At 41.0% G+C, this 19,352-nt stretch overlaps 1 protein-coding gene across 2 annotated transcripts in view; it reads left to right on the top strand.

The window, feature by feature from the left end:
- CDH11 (cadherin 11) overlaps positions 1-18,912 on the top strand; it is a 112,692-nt gene extending 93,780 nt beyond the window's left edge. For both annotated transcript variants that reach the window (XM_081202708.1, XM_081202707.1), the window contains exons 8-13: positions 656-909; positions 2,736-2,872; positions 6,225-6,346; positions 7,266-7,383; positions 16,611-16,862; positions 17,558-18,912. In XM_081202708.1, coding sequence (XP_081058834.1) covers positions 656-909; positions 2,736-2,872; positions 6,225-6,346; positions 7,266-7,383; positions 16,611-16,862; positions 17,558-18,054 — 1,380 coding nt within the window. In that variant the 3' untranslated portion in view covers positions 18,055-18,912. The remainder of the gene's footprint in view (positions 1-655; positions 910-2,735; positions 2,873-6,224; positions 6,347-7,265; positions 7,384-16,610; positions 16,863-17,557) is intronic.
- Positions 18,913-19,352: the final 440 nt, after the last annotated feature.

The following is a 19,352-nucleotide window of genomic DNA, read 5'->3' as shown; positions in this document are numbered from 1 at the left end:
GCAGTTGCTGAGAATCACAGATGGGGAGCATGCTGTTGCTCTCAACCTCTGCTCGTGGGCTTCTCGTGGCCATCAGGTTGGCCACTGTGAGAACAGATTTCCAAGCAGGATTAAACCTGGGCAGAAATAAGTGGATATCAGTACTAGGAATGAGGAGAAATTTGATGTAGTCTGTGTTTGCCGAAACAATACGCAAACCAAAACACAGTCATCCTTGGAGATTTGCACTTCTCCAAATTTTGCAATGCAGTTTTCCAAGCAAAACTTCTACAACACTGCATATATTCATGAAAAAGCATTAAAATGAATTATATTAAGGAAAATTGTTGTCCTTAGGGAGAGCAAGCTAAAGAATGCTGGAAATGCTGGGGTGTTAATCTCTTGGTCAGCCCTGAGCCACCAGCCTCAACCTTGCTACCATTTATATTAACTTTTAATGTTGATAGGGCATTTCAAATATCCATATTCAATATTATAATATCATGGGTCCTTGCTTCTTCATTCCTTTAAGCTCTGATTTGCAAATTCTGAAAAACTGTGCATGCATAGGAGTCTTTTTGTTTGTGACTCTGTGTACGCACGCACACACACACTTGACTTCTGTAAAAATTGCCATAGCACTGATTCTAATATGCCATGTTTCTGTCTTTTTCAGCATCTTGATTATGAAACCAAAAGGACCTACAGCTTGAAGGTAGAGGCAGCCAATATACACATTGACCCAAAGTTCATCAGCAATGGACCATTCAAGGATACTGTAACCGTGAAAATTAATGTGGAGGATGCTGATGAGCCACCAATATTTTTAGCACCATCTTATATTCTGGAAGTAGAAGAGAATTTGGGCCCTGGTGCTCCAGTTGGGAGGGTTCATGCCAAAGACCCTGATGCAAAAAACAGCCTTATAAGGTATGCTTGCAAAATGGGAAGGATGGTTTCAGTGATGCCCTTATGGAAATCCCCCAAATGGCAATTTAAAAACCTGTAAAGCCATGTTGTATATATTTCCATTGTCTTGTTTGAGTTAAGCCATCCTTCTCTCCTCTCTGCCTTTTCTGGTCTCCCCCCCCCCCAAAAAAAAAAAAAAAAAAATCCAACATGAATCTGGGCCAGAAAAGAAAAATCTGTGCCCCAATTTCATTAATTCTTGCAACTGGAAAGTAACCCCCTACCCCAGGGGGTGCTTTGAAAAATAACTCGGGGATGTGGTGCTCAGTGCAGCCAGTGATCATAATGGCATAACAAGCCAGGCAATTGCAGCCTTCGATAACATCACACTACATACATTGTACCAATGTTAACTATAAAGGGCACATCTGTTTTATGCTATAATAACAGTTTCAAAAGAGATGCCAGATTCCATAAAAGTTTCAGTTTTATTATGCTTTTTATATCCAACTTGTTCAGATGCCAACTGCAATGTCCAAGACTATGGAGTCAGAGTGCATACAGTTTCCCAAGACCTTAACACAGTTATCTTAGCTAATAAAGAGGCTGTATAGATAAATGTACAGTTAATGAACTAGCAATGTTTCAATAAACTGGCAAACCATGAAGCATAAAATAATGTAAATTAAGCTGACACTGGTTGTTTCCAAAATGACTTCATGGGAAATTTGAAAACATATGTGGGGAAAAATGGGTTGCATCCAAATAAGTCCTATTCAGAGCAGACCCATTGAAATTAATAAACTCAAGTTAGTCATGTCAATTAACTTAAATGGATCTATTTTAAGTAGAACTAGCATTGGATACCACCCAATATCTCCACCTTTGAGGAATATATTCACTTTTCACACAATATAGTTAAGCATGGAAACACACATTATTGGGGTTGGGTTTCTGCTGAAAATGGCACACCCCATTGTCCAGCTCTCACCCAAGTGCTAAAACACGAAATAACACCTCCACGAGGTCATGTCATCACATCATTGATTTCCTCAACTCCACTAGTGGTAAACAATGATGTGGAGCAGGTGACAAGAGAACCCAAAGCATTTGTCATGTCACGGGATTGAGTGTTCCTAAACAGCATGTGGGGTTTGTAGAGAACACAACAAACAAATGGATGGAAGAGGCATTTGGTGCTTCCAGTCCAATAGTTCTGCTAATCTTATTTGGGTGTTCTAAATCACATGATCATCATCATATGAAATGGGGGAACAGGGGCACTGTTCATATCATCGTGTTGTCCACATACTGGGTGAAGGTTTGAAAAGAGGAATCTGCTTTATTCATGTAGGTTCCCACTGTAATGTGGCACCCTGGTTGCACAGATTCCAAATAATATGGGGTGGCTATGTACATAGAGGAGGGTCCATTATTCAGGCATTCCCTCAACCTATGGAAATGGTAGCAAAGGAGCCAGAATGTGTTTCAGTGGTAGATGTGGAGCCAACAGTTGCATCCCTGAAGTAACATGCCTCCTGCTTCACACAACTGTAATCACATGATTCAGAATGCACCAATAGGCCACCTGTATCTCTGGCAATGCATAGCTCTACACTTGTAAGTGTTTCTTTCTGCTAAAAAACTGATATGAAAAATGGTGCTCATGTAGGTAATAGAAAAGGAAATCCATTTTGATGCTGGTGATTTAGTTAATTATTTTTTTATCTTGCTCAGCAGAGTGCCTCCAAACAATCCCCCCCCCCAAATAATATGTGGTACACTGTCTAGGAGACACTAAATGAATTGAATAATTCTCTAATTACTTCATTTGCATCCCCTTTTAGTTATATAATTGATCGTCACACTGACCTCGACAGATATTTCAGTATCAGCGCAGAAGATGGTTCAATTACAACCACAAAGAAACTGGATAGGGAAGAAATGGCCTGGCATAATATCTCAGTGTTTGCATATGAACTCCGTAAGTATTCATCAAACAGTTATATATACTTTTTGTATAAATTATATTAAAATGCCACAGTCTCCATTTTGAGCAAAATTTAAGGTACATTTCAGGTAAATTTTGAGCCAATTTATTGGAAGACTTTTCTAAGAAAAGTTCTGAGATTCCCTCCCCCCCAACTCCTGCAGAGTTCTTTCTTGATACTATTCACCATTTTGTAGTGTGTGCATGTTGGTCATCTTAGGTCTGTGCATTGTGGAGGATGCAAAATTGTAGCCAGTCTACCAGAGCAAAAAGAAACATTGTGTGACATCCTGATGTTGCATGTGTGATGTTGTGCAATGTCCTCTGAATATTAAGGGGGCAGCCCCCTAAAAATATATATTTGGGGGGCTGAAACTGCTTCAGCCATAGGAGTTGGTGCCTATGGCAAGAAATGAACTTTGAGGAGCGTTCTTAATGGGGGAGAAAGAAAATGTACTAACGGGGAGCCTTAACCCACAAGAAAATGCTGGATAACTTACCCTTAGAGAAATTCAGTGAAATGTTATCCAGTTTCTTTGTCCATGATTGCCCAGGCAGGTGCATTATGTGACCCATGAGAGCCAGACTGTACAACCAAATCAGGCCAAACCTTTATTGACAGCATCAGGCAGGGCAAGGGTTGGCATGGCATTGGGTTCCAGGATCAGTTCATTATTCCACAAGCTCATGTTGATAGAATGGATCCACTGGGTTTGGATCGCTCCAAACTGGTATGATGGGAGTCAGCCAGTGTTGAACCTTGCCGTGGTGCAAGCCAAGCAAGTAAGGTCTCACTGGGGGACCAGGGTGCAGATTCCAACCAGGCAGATACCGAACCTCCGCTTGGGTTTGTCATAGTCAATCCTCCACTCAGGCACCTTATGGGGGGGACCCCTGTACTATGTTGATCCTGACCAATGCCATTTCCGCTCTCATACAAACAAAGGGAAGTCGTAATTTCACTAAGGTGAAGTAAACCCTGACCAAGTGCCAATACAGTGGTACCTCTGGTTACGAACACTTCTGGTTATGCACGCTTCGGGTTACAAGCTCCGCTAACCCGGAAGTAGCTGCTCCTGGTTGCGAACTTTGTCCCGGGATGCAAGCGAAAATTGTGCCGAAGGCGTGCGCGCAGCGGTAGACCCCATTAGTGAAAGCACACCTCAGGATAAGAACGGTTTCAGTTTAAGAACGGACCTCTGGAACGAATTAAGTTCGTAACCAGAGGTACCACTGTAGTAGATTGAGAGAAAAAAATTCCTTTTCGGCCCTGTCAACCAGTGACCCAAAATTGCTCAGTGACGGCTCTAACCCGAGGGTGGGCAAGTGGGAAGCTATCAAAGTAAAATGGCTCTGAGCTCCAGGGGAAGCAGCCTTATACAGGCTTCCCCTCCACTCTGCAGCAAGGACTCATGGGGCAGCTTTTTCCCATGAGCCCATCACATAGAGAAGATACTGGACAAAACCTTGGGCCTGTCAGCATCACCCTTGAGCCAGTGCCACCAACAGGACTCATCCACTTCAGCCCCGACTGGGCTAGGCAAGCTGGGTAGCACTTCCAGAGACCACCTTCTGCACAGGAACAGGTCAAAGTGCTGTGGACTCACAGCTTAGAGTTGTGAGCTCCGGATTCACTTCCACAAGAAGACAGTCGTCGCACAGCAGAGTCTAGCAGAGTCTAGCAGAGTATATAAACAACTCGGAGAGCAGCTCTGTAGAATATCTTCTTTATTCTATCTACAACTATTATACAACTATATACAGAGCTAAATAGGTCTAAGCATAAATGAATGCTGAACCGCACTGAGTGTCTGCAGCTGCTCTTAGCAGCAACCTTATCTAAACACACAATCTCTCTCTAACGCTCTCTCTCTCCGACACACTGACTGACTGACTCTTTGATGTGGTGCTGGTGCAGAATAAGTAGAGAGCAGAACACGCCTCCTCCTCTCTGGAGAATCAGCAGACTCCTCAGGAGATTCTTGGATATGGGAGGGGTGAAATCTCCTCAGGGCCAGAGTGCTTATTGGGCATGGAATAGGGCATAAATTTGAGATTAAGAGGCCATTTGCTTATAGCTCTAATTAGAACCCAGTTGACCTGTATTTTGGGATGTGGGTGGCACTGTGGTCTAAACCACAGAGCCTAGAGCTTCAAATCCCCACAACGGAATGAGCTCCCATTGCTTGGTCTCTGCTCTTGCCAACCTAGCAGTTCGAAAGCATGTCAAAGTGCAAGTAGATAAATAGGTACCACTCCGGTGGGAAGGTAAACGGCATTTCCGTGTGCTGCTCTGGTTCGCCAGAAGCGGCTTAGTCATGCTGGCCACATGACCTGAAAGCTGTACGCCGGCTCCCTCGGCCAATAAAGCGAAATGAGCACCGCAGCCCCAGAGTCGTCCGCGACTGGACCTAATGGTCAGGGGTCCCTTTACCTTTACCTGACCTGTATTTATTCTGCTCCAATACAGTCTCACATGAACAGAAAAGCTGTTTTATGTATACAAACATCAAAAAAGAAAAGCTTCCTAATGTATGGAAACTCGGGGGGGGGGAATGGGCAAACTTTTGTTTCTCCCGAGAATCATTAATCCCATTCAGATCTTGTTGCCTATTGATGTCTCCTGAAGCTTAGAAGTGGTCAGTGAGAAGGGAACAGCACTGTGCACCTGACCTCCCAGCAATGGAGTCACTGCTGCTTACTAGGAGAGGGGCATGTCAGTGAGGAGCTCAGCACTGTGTGGGCTGATATGCCCACAAAGCACTGATCACCCACCAGTTTGCTCCTGTCCTAGTAACTGGCAGCAACTTTGGTGGTAGGAGGCCCAGTGCACAGCACCATCCCTCCTCACCAACAGTTCCTGCTAATGGGACATTCTGAACTTGTGAGAGTTGGGTGACCTCCACATCCTGACTAACAACCTGAATTAATGCATTCCTTGATTCCCAGGTAGAATTATTGTTATATTTGTTTTTATCTGCTCTTTGAAGTTGGTTAGGTTGCAGCAGAAAACTCATCAAATATGCTTTGTGGCTCTGCAGGGAATTGAATGTCCAGGCTAACACTATGGCTATTTCACCAGTGCCCAGATATATATATAGAAAGAGACTCCTGAGAAATTATGCTTTTATGTTAGTCTATGTAAACATATGCCTTAAGAAAACTTATTAGTCTTAAAGGAGCCAAAGGGCTTTTTGGTTTTGGGGAAAGGCAGGAAAAGAGATTTACTACTCTACTCCTGATATCAGTGGTCAAGGATAGGATTTGTGTGGGTGGGGCAGCTAACTTTGTTTCTTGTGTTTTTACCCCATGTTGTGACTTTTTTCCTTCTAAATAACTGCTGTAGATAATCGGCACCAGGAAGCCAAAGTTCCAGTAGCGATCAAGGTCCTTGATGTAAATGACAATGCTCCAAAATTTGCGTCTTCCTATGAAACAGTTGTTTGTGAGAAACCACAGACCAGTGAGGTAACCTCTGCCACACAAACCTCTCATTTGTGGGTGGGAGAGATTAAATGAGGATGTTCATTTTTCTTAAGTGCAGAGTTGCAAAGAAAATTCAGTTTAACATAGGTTTAGCTTCTGGGGGGTTAATATCCTGTTCTCCAAGACATAGGGCATCTCTAATGTATTCTAATACCAGACTTGAAGCTCATAAATTATCCCTTTTGGAAAGAACTTGTTGCCAAGTTTCTTAGAAGAGCCAATATTGCCTATCTGAGGGCTTTTTTTTTAGAGGTTAATATTTCAGGTTAAGTTTTATTCATATTTTTCAAGGTAGTTAAAATTATAGCACACACATTCCCCCCTTTTAGAATATAGAGAGCTGTTTTATACCAGATCACAGCTCGTTCTAGCTCAGTATTGTCTACATTGACTGGCAATGGTTTTCCAGGTTTCACAAAAAGTTTTTTCCCAGCTCTATCTGGAGATGCCAAAGGTTGGACATGGGACCTTCTGCATGCAAAGCAGATGTTCTACCACTGAGTTGTAGCCTTTTCCCCTTTAAAAGGGTCTAGGCCAGATTCGTGGAGGGAAAGTCTATCAATGGCTACAAGCAATGATGGCTGCATTTTGCATCCAGGTTCAGAGGCTGAATGCCACTGAACAACCAATTTCTGGGAAGCAACAGTGCAAGAAGAAAGTTGCCCATGCACCTTGCTTGTGGGCCTCTTTGTGAAATTGGTTGCTAGACAGGAAAGGACTTTGGTCTGATCCAGCAGGGCTCTGCTTACATTCTTATGATGTAAGATGTGCTGGGCGATAGTTATGAGATTGCACCCTAAAGGAAGCTGCACAATTTTCACTCAAGAGCCAATTTGGTGGGATGGGAAGAGGAATGACTTTTTAGATGCATTGCATGCTCACAAGAGCCTTTCTTTTACAGCCATTAATAACAATTACTGCAGAGGACAAGGATGATGCAGCTAATGGGCCAAGATTTATCTTTGGGTTGCCACCTGATATGATCCAGAAGCCTAATTTTACTCTCCGAGATAACCGAGGTTTGTGAAGACAGGAGCAAACTAATTATTCTTATCATGCCATACTGTAACACTTTAGTTATCCATGCCCGCCTATCTGGGGCTGAGACTTGTTGCAAAGGATGGGCAGTGGGGTGAAATGTGAAAACAATGTTCAGAAGCATTCCTTTAGTGCATCACCACCAGCATTTATCCTAATAAATACATGTAATATAGAATCTATAAGATTAATGCCTTGGGATTGCAAGTGCTGTAGCGATTTCAGGAACATCTGCTAGCACATCATCTCTGAGCTGGTAACAGTGGCGGAGGAAGGGGGTGTGGGCCGCTCCGGGTGTTATCACTGAGGGGGGTGACAAAATAACACACACTAAAAAGAATTTTTAAAAAATGGGCTCATGAACTTTTTAGTTCAGTCAACAAATGTAACAAAACATGGCTAGCACTGGTTGTCACACAGCGGGGGCCAGCACTTACCGCGAGGGCCTGCAGCGTGCCTGAGCCACATGTCTCCTACCCTGAGGGGGAGGCAGTGGAGAGGCTGCATGCAGCATGCCCCGCCCCCATGGGCAACTCGTCTTGCCCCCAGCTGCGTGATGCACGGGCCACACCCAGCACCTGAGCGGCTAGCTATGCCGCTGGCTGGTAACACAAATAAAATGGTCACATGGCAGCCTTCTGATTTGCTGGGGCCTATCAGATTGTAGGAGAATGGTCTGTTGCTTCCAATAGGAGGGAGGATTAATTTTAAAAGAAAAAAAAATGATAAAGGGCAGAAGAACTATGGTACTTACCTCCTAAAGAGGCAATGATGAAAAGAGGATTGGATAAATTCATGGCAGATAAGGCTTTCAATGGCTGCCAGCTATGGTGGCTGTGTTCTACCTTCACTGTCAGAAGCAGTGTGCTTCTGAATACTAGTTAGGTATCACAGGTGGGGAGAGTGCTGTTGGGCTCAGGTTTTGTTTAAGGGTTACCCAAAGGCATCTGGTTAGTCCCTGTGTGAACAGAATGCCAGACTTGAGCCTTTGGCCTGATACAACAGGGCTCTTCTTTTATGTTCTTATGCAATTCTTTCCACTACTGTTATTGTTATTATCACTGGTGTGGTGGAATATTCTGGGAATCTAGCACCAGTTGGAAGTTTCATTTACCTTATCCTAATTGCTGCACATGGGTGGCAATTGTTGTTGTTTTTTACCAGGTTTTTTTTGGGAAGGAGATTTAAGCTTCCTCATGTGTTGCGGGGTCAACCATAGTCACCCCTCCCCATGCACACACCTGTACTTTTTATATTTTAAAAATTGCATGGTTACAAGGTCATGGGCACGTATTCCTGCACAGCAGGGGTTGAGACAAGATGATTCACGGGGTCCCTTCCAACCCTATGATTCTAGATCCTGAGCCATTTATAGAAAAAAATCCCTGCAATTCGTTTCTTCTGTGATGTTAGGGGGAATAGAGGGAAGGACTAACTATGTTAAAGCAGTTAAAGAGGAAGAGAAAAGCATAAACACTAATTTAGAGCTGTGCTTCTTGATTTTGTCAAAAATAGGAAAACCTTACCACCAAGTTACAGCACTGGTCCCTTATAACCCAAAATTACATATTTATTTAATTATTAAAATACTCTTCCCCCCATATTTTTAAAAAACTGCTTCAAACCCTGAAACCATCAAAGCAGTGTAAATAAAAATCTATAAAACAAATCTGTTCCTACAGTGTACAATTACACTGTATCACATCAGGATACACAGAATCTCAGGAACCACTGACACCAATCCTGCTTCCTGAGGCAGCTAGTGGAAATACAAGGGAAAGGGACTGAACATGGGGCCACAAGAATGCCAAATATGTTGCTAAGCTATGACTTCTCTCAAGGCAGGCTGGTGGGACCTATAATAGGCAGAGAGTCTAGGAGGTCCCCATCTTCTTTTGACTTTTATTTTCTTGATCTCTTACAACTCACTCCCCATAAACATCCTAAAGCTATTTCACACACACACACAAAACATCAGCATCCTAAGGGCCCAATTCCTATACTGTACAGAAGGAACCTCCTGATGAGATGGTATTTTCACAAGCCCCTTCCCCCTTCAGAGTGCAGTGATCTTTTGAGTGAATAAGGGGAAAGACCATATTCAACTACCTTCAACTATGTAGTTATGAACTCTTGTACCTTGGTCCAACTTTTTCATTTAGCGTTGCCTTTGGGATGTTTAATGGCAAGTATCCCATTAGAAGTTATAGATTTTAAAAACTGGCTTCCATCCAAATAATCACTTAATGTCTGGGTTGTTTATGGGAGGTGTGGACCATTAGTTGGGTCATGTATTAACTGAACTACAGCTAACCTGTGTCAAGCTGCTATTCATTCTCTGGACTGGCACCACTGGTTTTCTTTTTTTCATTGTTTTCAATCAAAACAAGCAGTGAATTGAATAACATTCCTAACACAGATACTTGATAATCTGTTCAACTGAGTAGCTTTAGCAGACAGCACTCTGGCAGTTTGGTTTTTTTTTTATATAAAAAAACCTCAACAATTTAAGTCAATTGAATTTATCTGGATTGGGGAGGCGGTATGAGCTTTTCATTTACTTTACCAATTCTCCAGCTAAATGATAAATTCTTTAATATATTCATGTCATTTTCATGAGTGTGTGTGTGCGGGAGGGGGGGACCCACAGTGTAGTTAATTTAATTCTTTGTATGTGTGTGCATTTTTAAAAGGTTAAGCTAGAGAGTCAAAGTGAATAGCAGGAATTCTAAAGGCTTCTAGCGAGTAACCTTTTTTCCCTGGTGACAGAATGTCTTGCGATTTGCAAGTCAAATAACTTAAAATTTCTCCTTCTCCCCTCCCGCCATTTGTAAATCAGAGTAATCTTTGTATCATGCCTCCACACTCTTAAGGAATTCACTACTTTAAAAGAAAAATGGCTTTATTAATTGCGAAACCAGTTAATGAAAACTCCTATGTTTAGGCCCCTGCCAGAACTTTTAAAGTGAATACCATCCTATAATGATCATTTAATAGAGTTTCTACTCGTTTCCCAAAAGTAATTACATATTGAAATAATAAAAAAGTCACATTTTACATCCTGTTAATAGTCAGTGGCGTTACCGGCTTTCTCAAGCCCAGCTTGGTTCTATAGAAAGCATGGGATAATGGGTAATTTCATGCTGTGATAAAGCACGACACTGCTTTCATTCAGGGTGTTTACTCACATTGCATCATATTAATAGACAACCATCTTCTTACTTCATACTCTCTCTATACATCTGGTATCATTTTTAATTCCCATGACAGTTTGGGACAGAATGTACCAGTATTGCAGGAAGATCAGAGGCACAGCATTAAAAGTCAGTTGAAACGGATTCTTCATACAAAAATGAACTCCCTTCTACTGTGGCGGAAATTTCCCCTTTGGGGTTCAAGTATGCAGACTCATACCCAATTCCCAATCAGTCAGACTTTATTCAATAATGTACTACAGGGGAGAGTCTGCAAGGACTTTCCATTAGGGCACACACTGTACAGACAAAACATGCATCGCCTTGGCTTTTTCATCCTCTTCCCAGCCACCTTCTGCCATCCCCTTTCCTCACCATCTCTCATCCAGACACAATCCTTGTACACACGTTGTTGTTGTTGTACATGCAGATCCCTTCTTGTGCTCTTAGGTTTTTCCTTAACTGGTTCTTACCAGTTTTATGGTCAGGCCATATTCTTGTGTACATGACACTGGCCTCACTGATAATGGGTAGCAGAAATTCCACTGCAGTAGCAGTGCCCCTTTAGCCTTTAATGGTCAGCATGCCTACATGAGAAAAAGCATGTGCTTTTAGCCCTGTATCTTAAATGTGTGTCCAGGAATGCTGCAAGAAGGAACAAATAATAATAATATCATCTTGCATGGGTCTCTGCCATGCAGCAGAAGTGTTTTGCAGCTTTTCAGGAATCTAATGTGTACATAACCATCTTCAGCCATCAAACCCTTCAGGAGTGGACATACATCATTCCAAGCTGGGGTGGGGGGGGATGCTTATCAATAGGCAAGAATGACAAAAGCCACGGTGGCTATATTCTGCCTGCACTGTAAGAGGCAGAGTGCCTCTGAACACCAGTTTGTGGGAGTTGCAGAAGAGGAAGGAACTGTTGCACTTGAATTCTGCTTGTTGGATTCTCATGGACATCTGAATGGACACTAAGGGAACAGGATCCTGGATTAGATGGGCATACTCTTATGAGCAAAATGCTCTCTTTCTCCCCCCCCCCTCTCTCTCTCTCTCTGTGTGTGTGTGTGTGTGTGTGTGTGAGAGAGAGAGAGAGAGAGAGAGAGAGAGAGAGAGAGAGAGAGATCAGGTATTCTTTGACCTAAAGGTATCTGGTGTAAACTGTTGGAACATTAGTCTTGCCTGGGTAGCAAGTCCTAGCAGCTATGTAGAGTTGCTGTTCTGTTACAAACAACAACAAAAAACAAACAAATAATGTCAAGGTTCTCCTGGAACAGTGACTACTCTATCCAGACACAAACCCACAATATATTATATAAAGAGTTATTAAATGATTTCCAAGCATTATTGATTTTTTATATAAAAAACAAAGAGTATTATATGATGCTGTTTCATACACAGACCAAGCATGTGAATTCCTTTGGAAGGCTTTTAAAGATGGTTAGAGAACTGTACCATAATGAATTGTCTATGGTTTTTTACTTTTATCAATGTGGCCTAATTTGTTTAGTGGCAAAATTCATAGAAACGTAGAATTGGAGGAGTCCTTGTTGGCTTCTAGTTGCAATGCTGAAAACCCAGAGCTAGAGCATCACTAATGCATTGGATCCCCAATTCAGCCTCTACTTGAAGACTTTCATCAAGGAAAAGCCAATCACCTGTCCAGGTCGTTGCTTTATTGGTCTTACCAGCAAGAAGTTCATCCCAAAGTTTGGCTCTTGTAAGCTCATTAGATCTAGTCCTACCTTCTTCCATTACCTGGCATGAAGGCAATTATTCACACAAAAGCTAGAAAAGAAGAGAAGAGAAAACAAATGGAAAAGAATGAATAAGTATGAATTGCACCATGTTAATTGAACAACTTTAGCATGGAGTTCAGCTACGCTATGGAAATGCTTTCTGAAGATGATGATGGCTTTGCTCTTATGAAGCCACTACTGCATCATTCCTAGCCTACAACTAGACATTTCAGAAGTGTTAACAGATAATTGCATCCAACCACATCCAGATGTCCATCTAACCACTGTAAGAATCCTGACATACGTGAACAACAATGACCACTTCTGCAACACGGATTGATATTTGTGAAGTGAACCCTAGATGTGAATGTGCTAAAGCTGCCAGCCCCAAGCTGTGGACTTCCATGCATGCCCAGGCCACCACACTCTTATCTTACTGAGCTCGGGAAAGCTTTCTTTTTGATGCATTTTGTTGTTGTTGTTGGAGTACAGTCAATGATATTTGGTCTGCTGTACAGCAGGTGGTAAAATTCAATAATCTATACCAAACTTCCTTTGACTTGCTTAAAATGAAAAAGAAAGGGCATTTCAATGAATAAACAAACCCACAGACTTTTTTCCCAAGGTGTCTAGAGAAGCATCAAAGAGGAGGAAATAAGTCTTTCTGGAAATACCATAAACATATAAAAGAACTGCAACCAATCTATGAAGAAGGATCGGATCAGGAGATAGCAGCCACCTGCTGGTGCTTTTGAAAGAAAAACAACATTAATGGAGTTTGAAGTTGTTTGGAATGGATCCCCCCCCCCCCCCCGCGCTCTTCTCCTACAGTACATTCAGAGTGGATAATAAAAGTAGTGGCAACTTCATGATTCTAGGGAATGCAAGAATTAAGATTATTATAGACCTTGGAGTAATACATGCACTTGCTGACTGGAGTTGGAGCCCTACAACAACTGGACCGCTGCAGGTTACTTATGCTTGATCTAACACCTCTGTGTGTGCGGATCACATGCCTTTTGCAGTACACAACCATGAAATTTAGAATTGCTATTTCCCCCCTGTGTACGCATATAAGGATTTCATGGCCTTTGAAAAGGGAAAAACGGAAATCACACTATTTGCAGCCCTCTTTTAAAGAAGGAATCCACAGATATTTATCCTGGTACTGATAAACTTACCACATCTGATTACAATCACATGTCTAGGGTGGAAAAAAATTACAGTAATATTTGGCTTGGACCCACCTCTTTTAAATAGTAAATAAAGTCTGAGGAAATGATAGCATTACGAATTAGCTTCTTTGTTGAGCCAAATTTAGTTCCAGGACTGGCTTTATTGGAATTATGCCCAGTGACATTATGTCTGAATAAATGCCATTTCTTTCAAGTGCTTGAATACTATGATGTCTGCCAAAGGCAATACACTGAAAATATAAAGAGGGAAAATATTTATTTTGACAGCTAAATTTAGGTAGGTATTTAGCTCCATTTAGCCATAACACATGAGTCATTTTCATTTTGACTACTATGACTTAAAGGACAACACCATAGCTTAAATTCAGGGTATAGTTCTGCAGACTGCCATGCAGTCTGAAGGGTTCCATTTATTCAGTGGGATATGCATGAAATGGTGATTTAAATTTAAGTGCTTTGATGCATACCCTCCAATGAAAATAGGGACACCCCATTCCATAATGATAATTTTACTATTTATACCCCACATATCTTACTGGGCTGCCCCAGCCTCTCTGGGTGGCTTCCAACATAGATAAAAACACAATAAAGCATTAAACATTAAAAAAACTTCCCTATACAGGATTGCCTTAAGATGGTAAACATGGCAAATGACCGGGATGATGGGAGTTGTAGTTCAGCAACATTTGGAAGGCCAAAGATTCCCCACACCTATTTTGTTTCTCAGCAAAAACAAAGATTGTATTAGGAAGAGGTGGAGATTCTATTCCACAGAAAGCCCCAATTAAATCCCTGGCATCTCCAGTTAAAGAAATCAGGTATGTGATGGAAAAGATCCCCTGCCTGAGACCCTTCCAATAAAGGTACGAGAACACTAGAGGGTAGGTGATAAATAATCTGATGTGGTAGAGAGTACCTAGTAATGTATGTTTTGAAATGAGGTACATTTCCTAAACGACATGCAAACTATAGATACAAATGTGGGGTGAGCCAATGGACATGGGAGGGGGATCACATACAAAATACAATGGTACCTCGGGTTACAGACGCTTCAGGTTACAGACTCCGCCAACCCAGAAATAGTACCTTGGGTTAAGAACTTTGCTTCAGGATGAGAACAGAAATCACGTGGCAGCGGCACGGCAGCAGCGGGAGGCCCCATTAGCTAAAGTGGTACCTCAGGTTAAGAACAGTTTCAGGCTAAGAACAGACCTCCAGAACAAATTAAGTTCTTAACCCAAGGTACCACTGTAGTCTACTAAAATGTACTTTTTGTGAGTCTGCCTTTAAAGATGAACCAGAAGCTTCAGCAGGTATAGGCCCTGCTGGATCAGACCAAAAGCCTGTCTAGTCCAGCATCTAATTTCTCAGGGTTGCTAAGGTAAAGTCAAGTCAAGTCAAGTCAAGTCAAGTCAAGTCAAGTCAAGTCGAGTTGCTTCCCTCTGGGAAGCCCACAAACAGGACAAAGCTCACTCCTACCTCCATGACTGGTACATGGAGACATACTGCCTCTGATCCTGGGGGTAGCCATCATGCCCATCATTTGTAAATCTCTTGTAAAGCCATCTAGTGGCCACCATTAAATATTGTGGATTTAAAAAAAAGCTCAGAGTTTAGATGCTCACATGGTAAAAGGGTGATCAAATGAGAAGGAGGTGTCCCTGCACAGTTTAAAGTAAGGATTTTAACTTGTAGAACCATGAAGAGTTTGTGATCTGGTTACTCTGCCCAGGGTTTAAGATCAGCCACTGATGCCTTGCTCACAGGGCTTTTTCAGTGGTGACCCCATATCTATGGAACATATGTTAAAGATTATTTTGCCCGTGTGCCTTTGGTCAAATTAGGAGCTGGATATTTAAACTGGTATTATTGTCTATTTAAATTGTAACATTTTCTCCCCCATCAGGATTAGAAATCGTTTCATTCTGCTTATTTGGGATTGTTGTATATGATTTTTATTTGTTTGTTTTGTTTCTGTTTGTTTCTAAATATACTGATTTAAGAGATTTTTATTCTGCTGATTGGAAGATGCCCTGAGTAAAGTTTTGTTTTTAAAAGCAGCATATAAACGATTCAAATAAATCTGCCTCTTCTCTGATCTATGTGCATTTTTTTGAGGGTTGAACATAGCCTACTTGCATGCAGCTGTAGACAGATGGGACTTGCTCCACATCTTTGCAAATCCAACCTTTTCAGGTTTTAAAATTGCACAGAGTGTGAACATGTGTAGGGCAGGGATGAGCCTCCAAGTATTATACTACTCCCCACCTTAACTATGTATTAAAGGACTTACAAAGGAGGGACGTGTATTTTCTGCCTGAAAATGACTGACTGAAGCTTCCTAACATTGGACGTGTGCTTTTTGACTAGGGATGGGGCAGAAAGTTGATTCAGAGGCAAATGTAACTAATTTGCACTGTCTCAAACAATGTGAAAACAGAACCACCCTTCAAAATCCCTGCTTCTCTCTTTTTTCACTACAGTTCTCATGCCAAGTAATGTGCACAAAAATGCACATATTTGTGAATATAACATTCATAAATGCCTTGTATTATGGAAAATTGCTTTACAAAAATGTGTGTACTAGAAAAAATGCATTTCAAAATGTGCAAAGTAAGATAAATTCACAAATGGATATGGAAATGTGGAGACCGGGACCCAAAATTAGAATTAAATAGAAATTGAAAGGAACCAAAATTGACAGATTTACCTATCCATGTTCTTGGTATGCATCTCTTTCATACCCCTGCCATTTAGGGATGCGTGTCTCACATTTTACAAGCTCTGTGCAGTAATCAATACCGATAAATGGGTGTGTCCATAATATTATGAGCAAAGTTATATGTTTTATTTTCTTCACCCACTTTCTGTTCTTTTCGCCACTGCATTTTATTCTCAAATAACTGAAATGATGAGAGCACAACAATATGCAGAAGACATAATGTTAAAATGTTGTCATGCCATTAGGACCGAAGTTCTGTGTTTATTTTGGACAAAAGAGCAAATGCAAATTCTTTTTACAAAGGGGTTGGTGCTGGAAGAAGCCTTATAATGATCATTATCTTATTTACAACAGATAACACAGCAAGCGTTTATGCGAAACGCACAAGCTTCAACCGGCAGACGAAGGATTTGTATTCTCTGCCCATTGTGATAAGTGATGGTGGGAACCCGCCACAGAGCAGTACCAACATACTCACAATCCGGGTGTGTGGTTGTGATGGAAATGGACAATTAACCTCTTGCAACCCAGAAGCCTACGTCCTCAATGCCGGACTTAGCACTGGAGCTTTAATTGCCATCCTTGCTTGTATTGTCATTTTGTTAGGTAAGGAAATCTTAACATTTATTTTCCTCTCCCTTTTCTTGCTTCTCCTCCTTCTCCCTTCTCCATCGAAATACGGTGTGTGATCCTACAAAAATATGTTGAACTCAGTATACACCAAACTGAGCACAGCACAGCACAGCAGCCACATCTTGGTGAATCCTGATTTTTTGTAGTGCCAAGCAGGCACCATGTGCCTTTAGTGTCTAGAGTCTCAAGATTTCCCAGCATAATCTCAGGAGTTCCACCATCCCCTTGGCGGAGAGGGCTCATATAGGCACCAGATCAGAGTGTCAGTGCCTGGTGTGTTTCATATCCAGAAAGGAGCTCAGATTGTGTTCCAGACATCCAGCAGGCATATGGGAAATTAACCTGTTAAAATACAAATTCACCCTGCAGTGAGCTCTGCACATCTCTGTTCAAAATGGATTAGATCCAAAAGTTTTGTTCTATTCACAGAAAGGCTTTTCATGCATAGAAGAATTTTGTGAATGGAAGGACAAAAGAAGGCCTTCCATAAGCAGAACTCACTTTCTTAGAACAGAAGCTCATTATGTGAATGGAATGGAATCTTTGGATTCAACCCAGTATTTCTGCCTGTTATTCTAAGATTTGCCCAGTGCACAGGAAGATTGTTTCTTTCACTTGCTTTTTAGTAATAATAATAATAATAATAACCTTCTCATTTCCTCCATCAGTGATTGTAGTGTTATTTGTAACACTTAAACGTCAGAAGAAAGAGCCTCTTATTGTTTTTGAAGAAGAAGATGTTCGAGAGAATATCATTACTTATGATGATGAAGGTGGCGGGGAAGAAGACACTGAAGCTTTTGACATTGCTACTTTGCAAAACCCCGACGGCATCAATGGATTTATTCCTCGCAAAGACATAAAGCCGGAGTACCAGTACATGCCACGGCCAGGGCTTCGGCCTGCTCCAAACAGTGTTGATGTTGATGACTTTATCAACACAAGAATACAAGAAGCAGACAATGACCCAACAGCTCCTCCCTATGACTCTATCCAGATCTATGGCTATGAAGGAAGAGGCTCAGTGGCTGGTTCACTTAGCTCGTTGGAGTCAGCAACGACAGATTCCGATTTGGACTATGACTATCTACAAAATTGGGGACCTCGTTTTAAGAAACTAGCAGACTTATATGGCTCCAAAGACACTTTTGAAGACGATTCTTAACAATAAAGTTAAAATTTGGCCTTAAGAACTGTGTCTAATGTTCTGAGAAAAAGAAATCAGAAGAAATGTAAGCAGGTATTTTTTTAAAATAAAACAAGAAAAGGTTCGTATAAAGCATTTTTGGTTTGGTGGGGTTCAGGAGAGTCCTTAAATTAAAAACGGATGTTAAGAAAAAGTGGTAAATACTGTGAAGAACCTTTTCATGCAAAAGGCAAATATAGGAGTTGGTTATCAACTTCACTAGAAGGGGGACAAAAATAACCACTTGTGAAACACAAAATATTTAAGTGAAGGGAAACTCTTTAAAAAAAATAAAAATAAAAAATCATCCTACAATCGGGCAATCTTTGTATGTATGATGAACAACTAAGTCTTTTATGTCAAAGAAGCTTCCACAAATTAGAAAGGATAACAGTTCTGAGCTGTAATTTCGCCTTAAACTATGGACACTCCGTATGTAGTGCATTTTTAAACTTGAAATATATAATATTCAGCCAGCTTAAACACATATGATGTATGTACAGGACAATGTACAATTATAATGTCTCTTGAGCATCCGACTTGTTTCTGCTGACTCTTGTAAATCTTTTTGCTTATACTTTCATCTTAATCTAATACGTGCCAGATATAAAACTCTGTCTTGTTGCAGTGAGAGGCGCCCTATTTCTATGTCATTTTTAAATGTATCTATTTGTACAATTTTAAAGTTCTTATTTTTAGTATACATACAAATATCAGTATTCTGACATGTAAGAAATGTTACATCACACTTATATTTTATGAACATTGTACTGTTGCTTTAATATGCGCTTCAATATATGAAGCAGACTTTGAAATAAAAAAATGATTCTTTTTTTACTTCTGGTTTTGTTTATTAAAAATTTAAAGGGAAAGTGTTGTTTCTAATGCCCATTTACATATGTATATCTCCCCTCACTACCCATTTGACCTTTTAATAGCCCTATTTATTATGCGTTTGTAGTTCAAGTTGTCTTGTTAAGTGATTATTTAAAATCAATTACAAGTTGTTTTTTAGCGAAATACTGGCAAGCTGGCAGCTGCTCCAAGAATGCAGTAGCACCTTAAATGCAAAATGAGTCAGCTCTGGATTCAGTTCAGTTTTCCTAAGTATTTTTGCCCTGTTATATGCATTTATCTTTCCTCTTGACAGTCTCACAAATGACTTTATAAATGTGCAGGCATGCACTGTACTTATAATTTACTCAGTGCTTTTTAAGCTGACTATCCATTTTAGCCTTCTGTGGACTGCAAGAGACTTAAATCTCAGCCTGACCCAA

This window comes from Podarcis bocagei, assembly GCF_964188305.1.
Source record: "Podarcis bocagei genome assembly, chromosome: 7".
Taxonomy (NCBI): Eukaryota; Metazoa; Chordata; class Lepidosauria; order Squamata; family Lacertidae; genus Podarcis; species Podarcis bocagei.
Note: the sequence above shows the minus strand (reverse complement) of the source record. Positions and strands in the feature narration are given on the sequence as shown.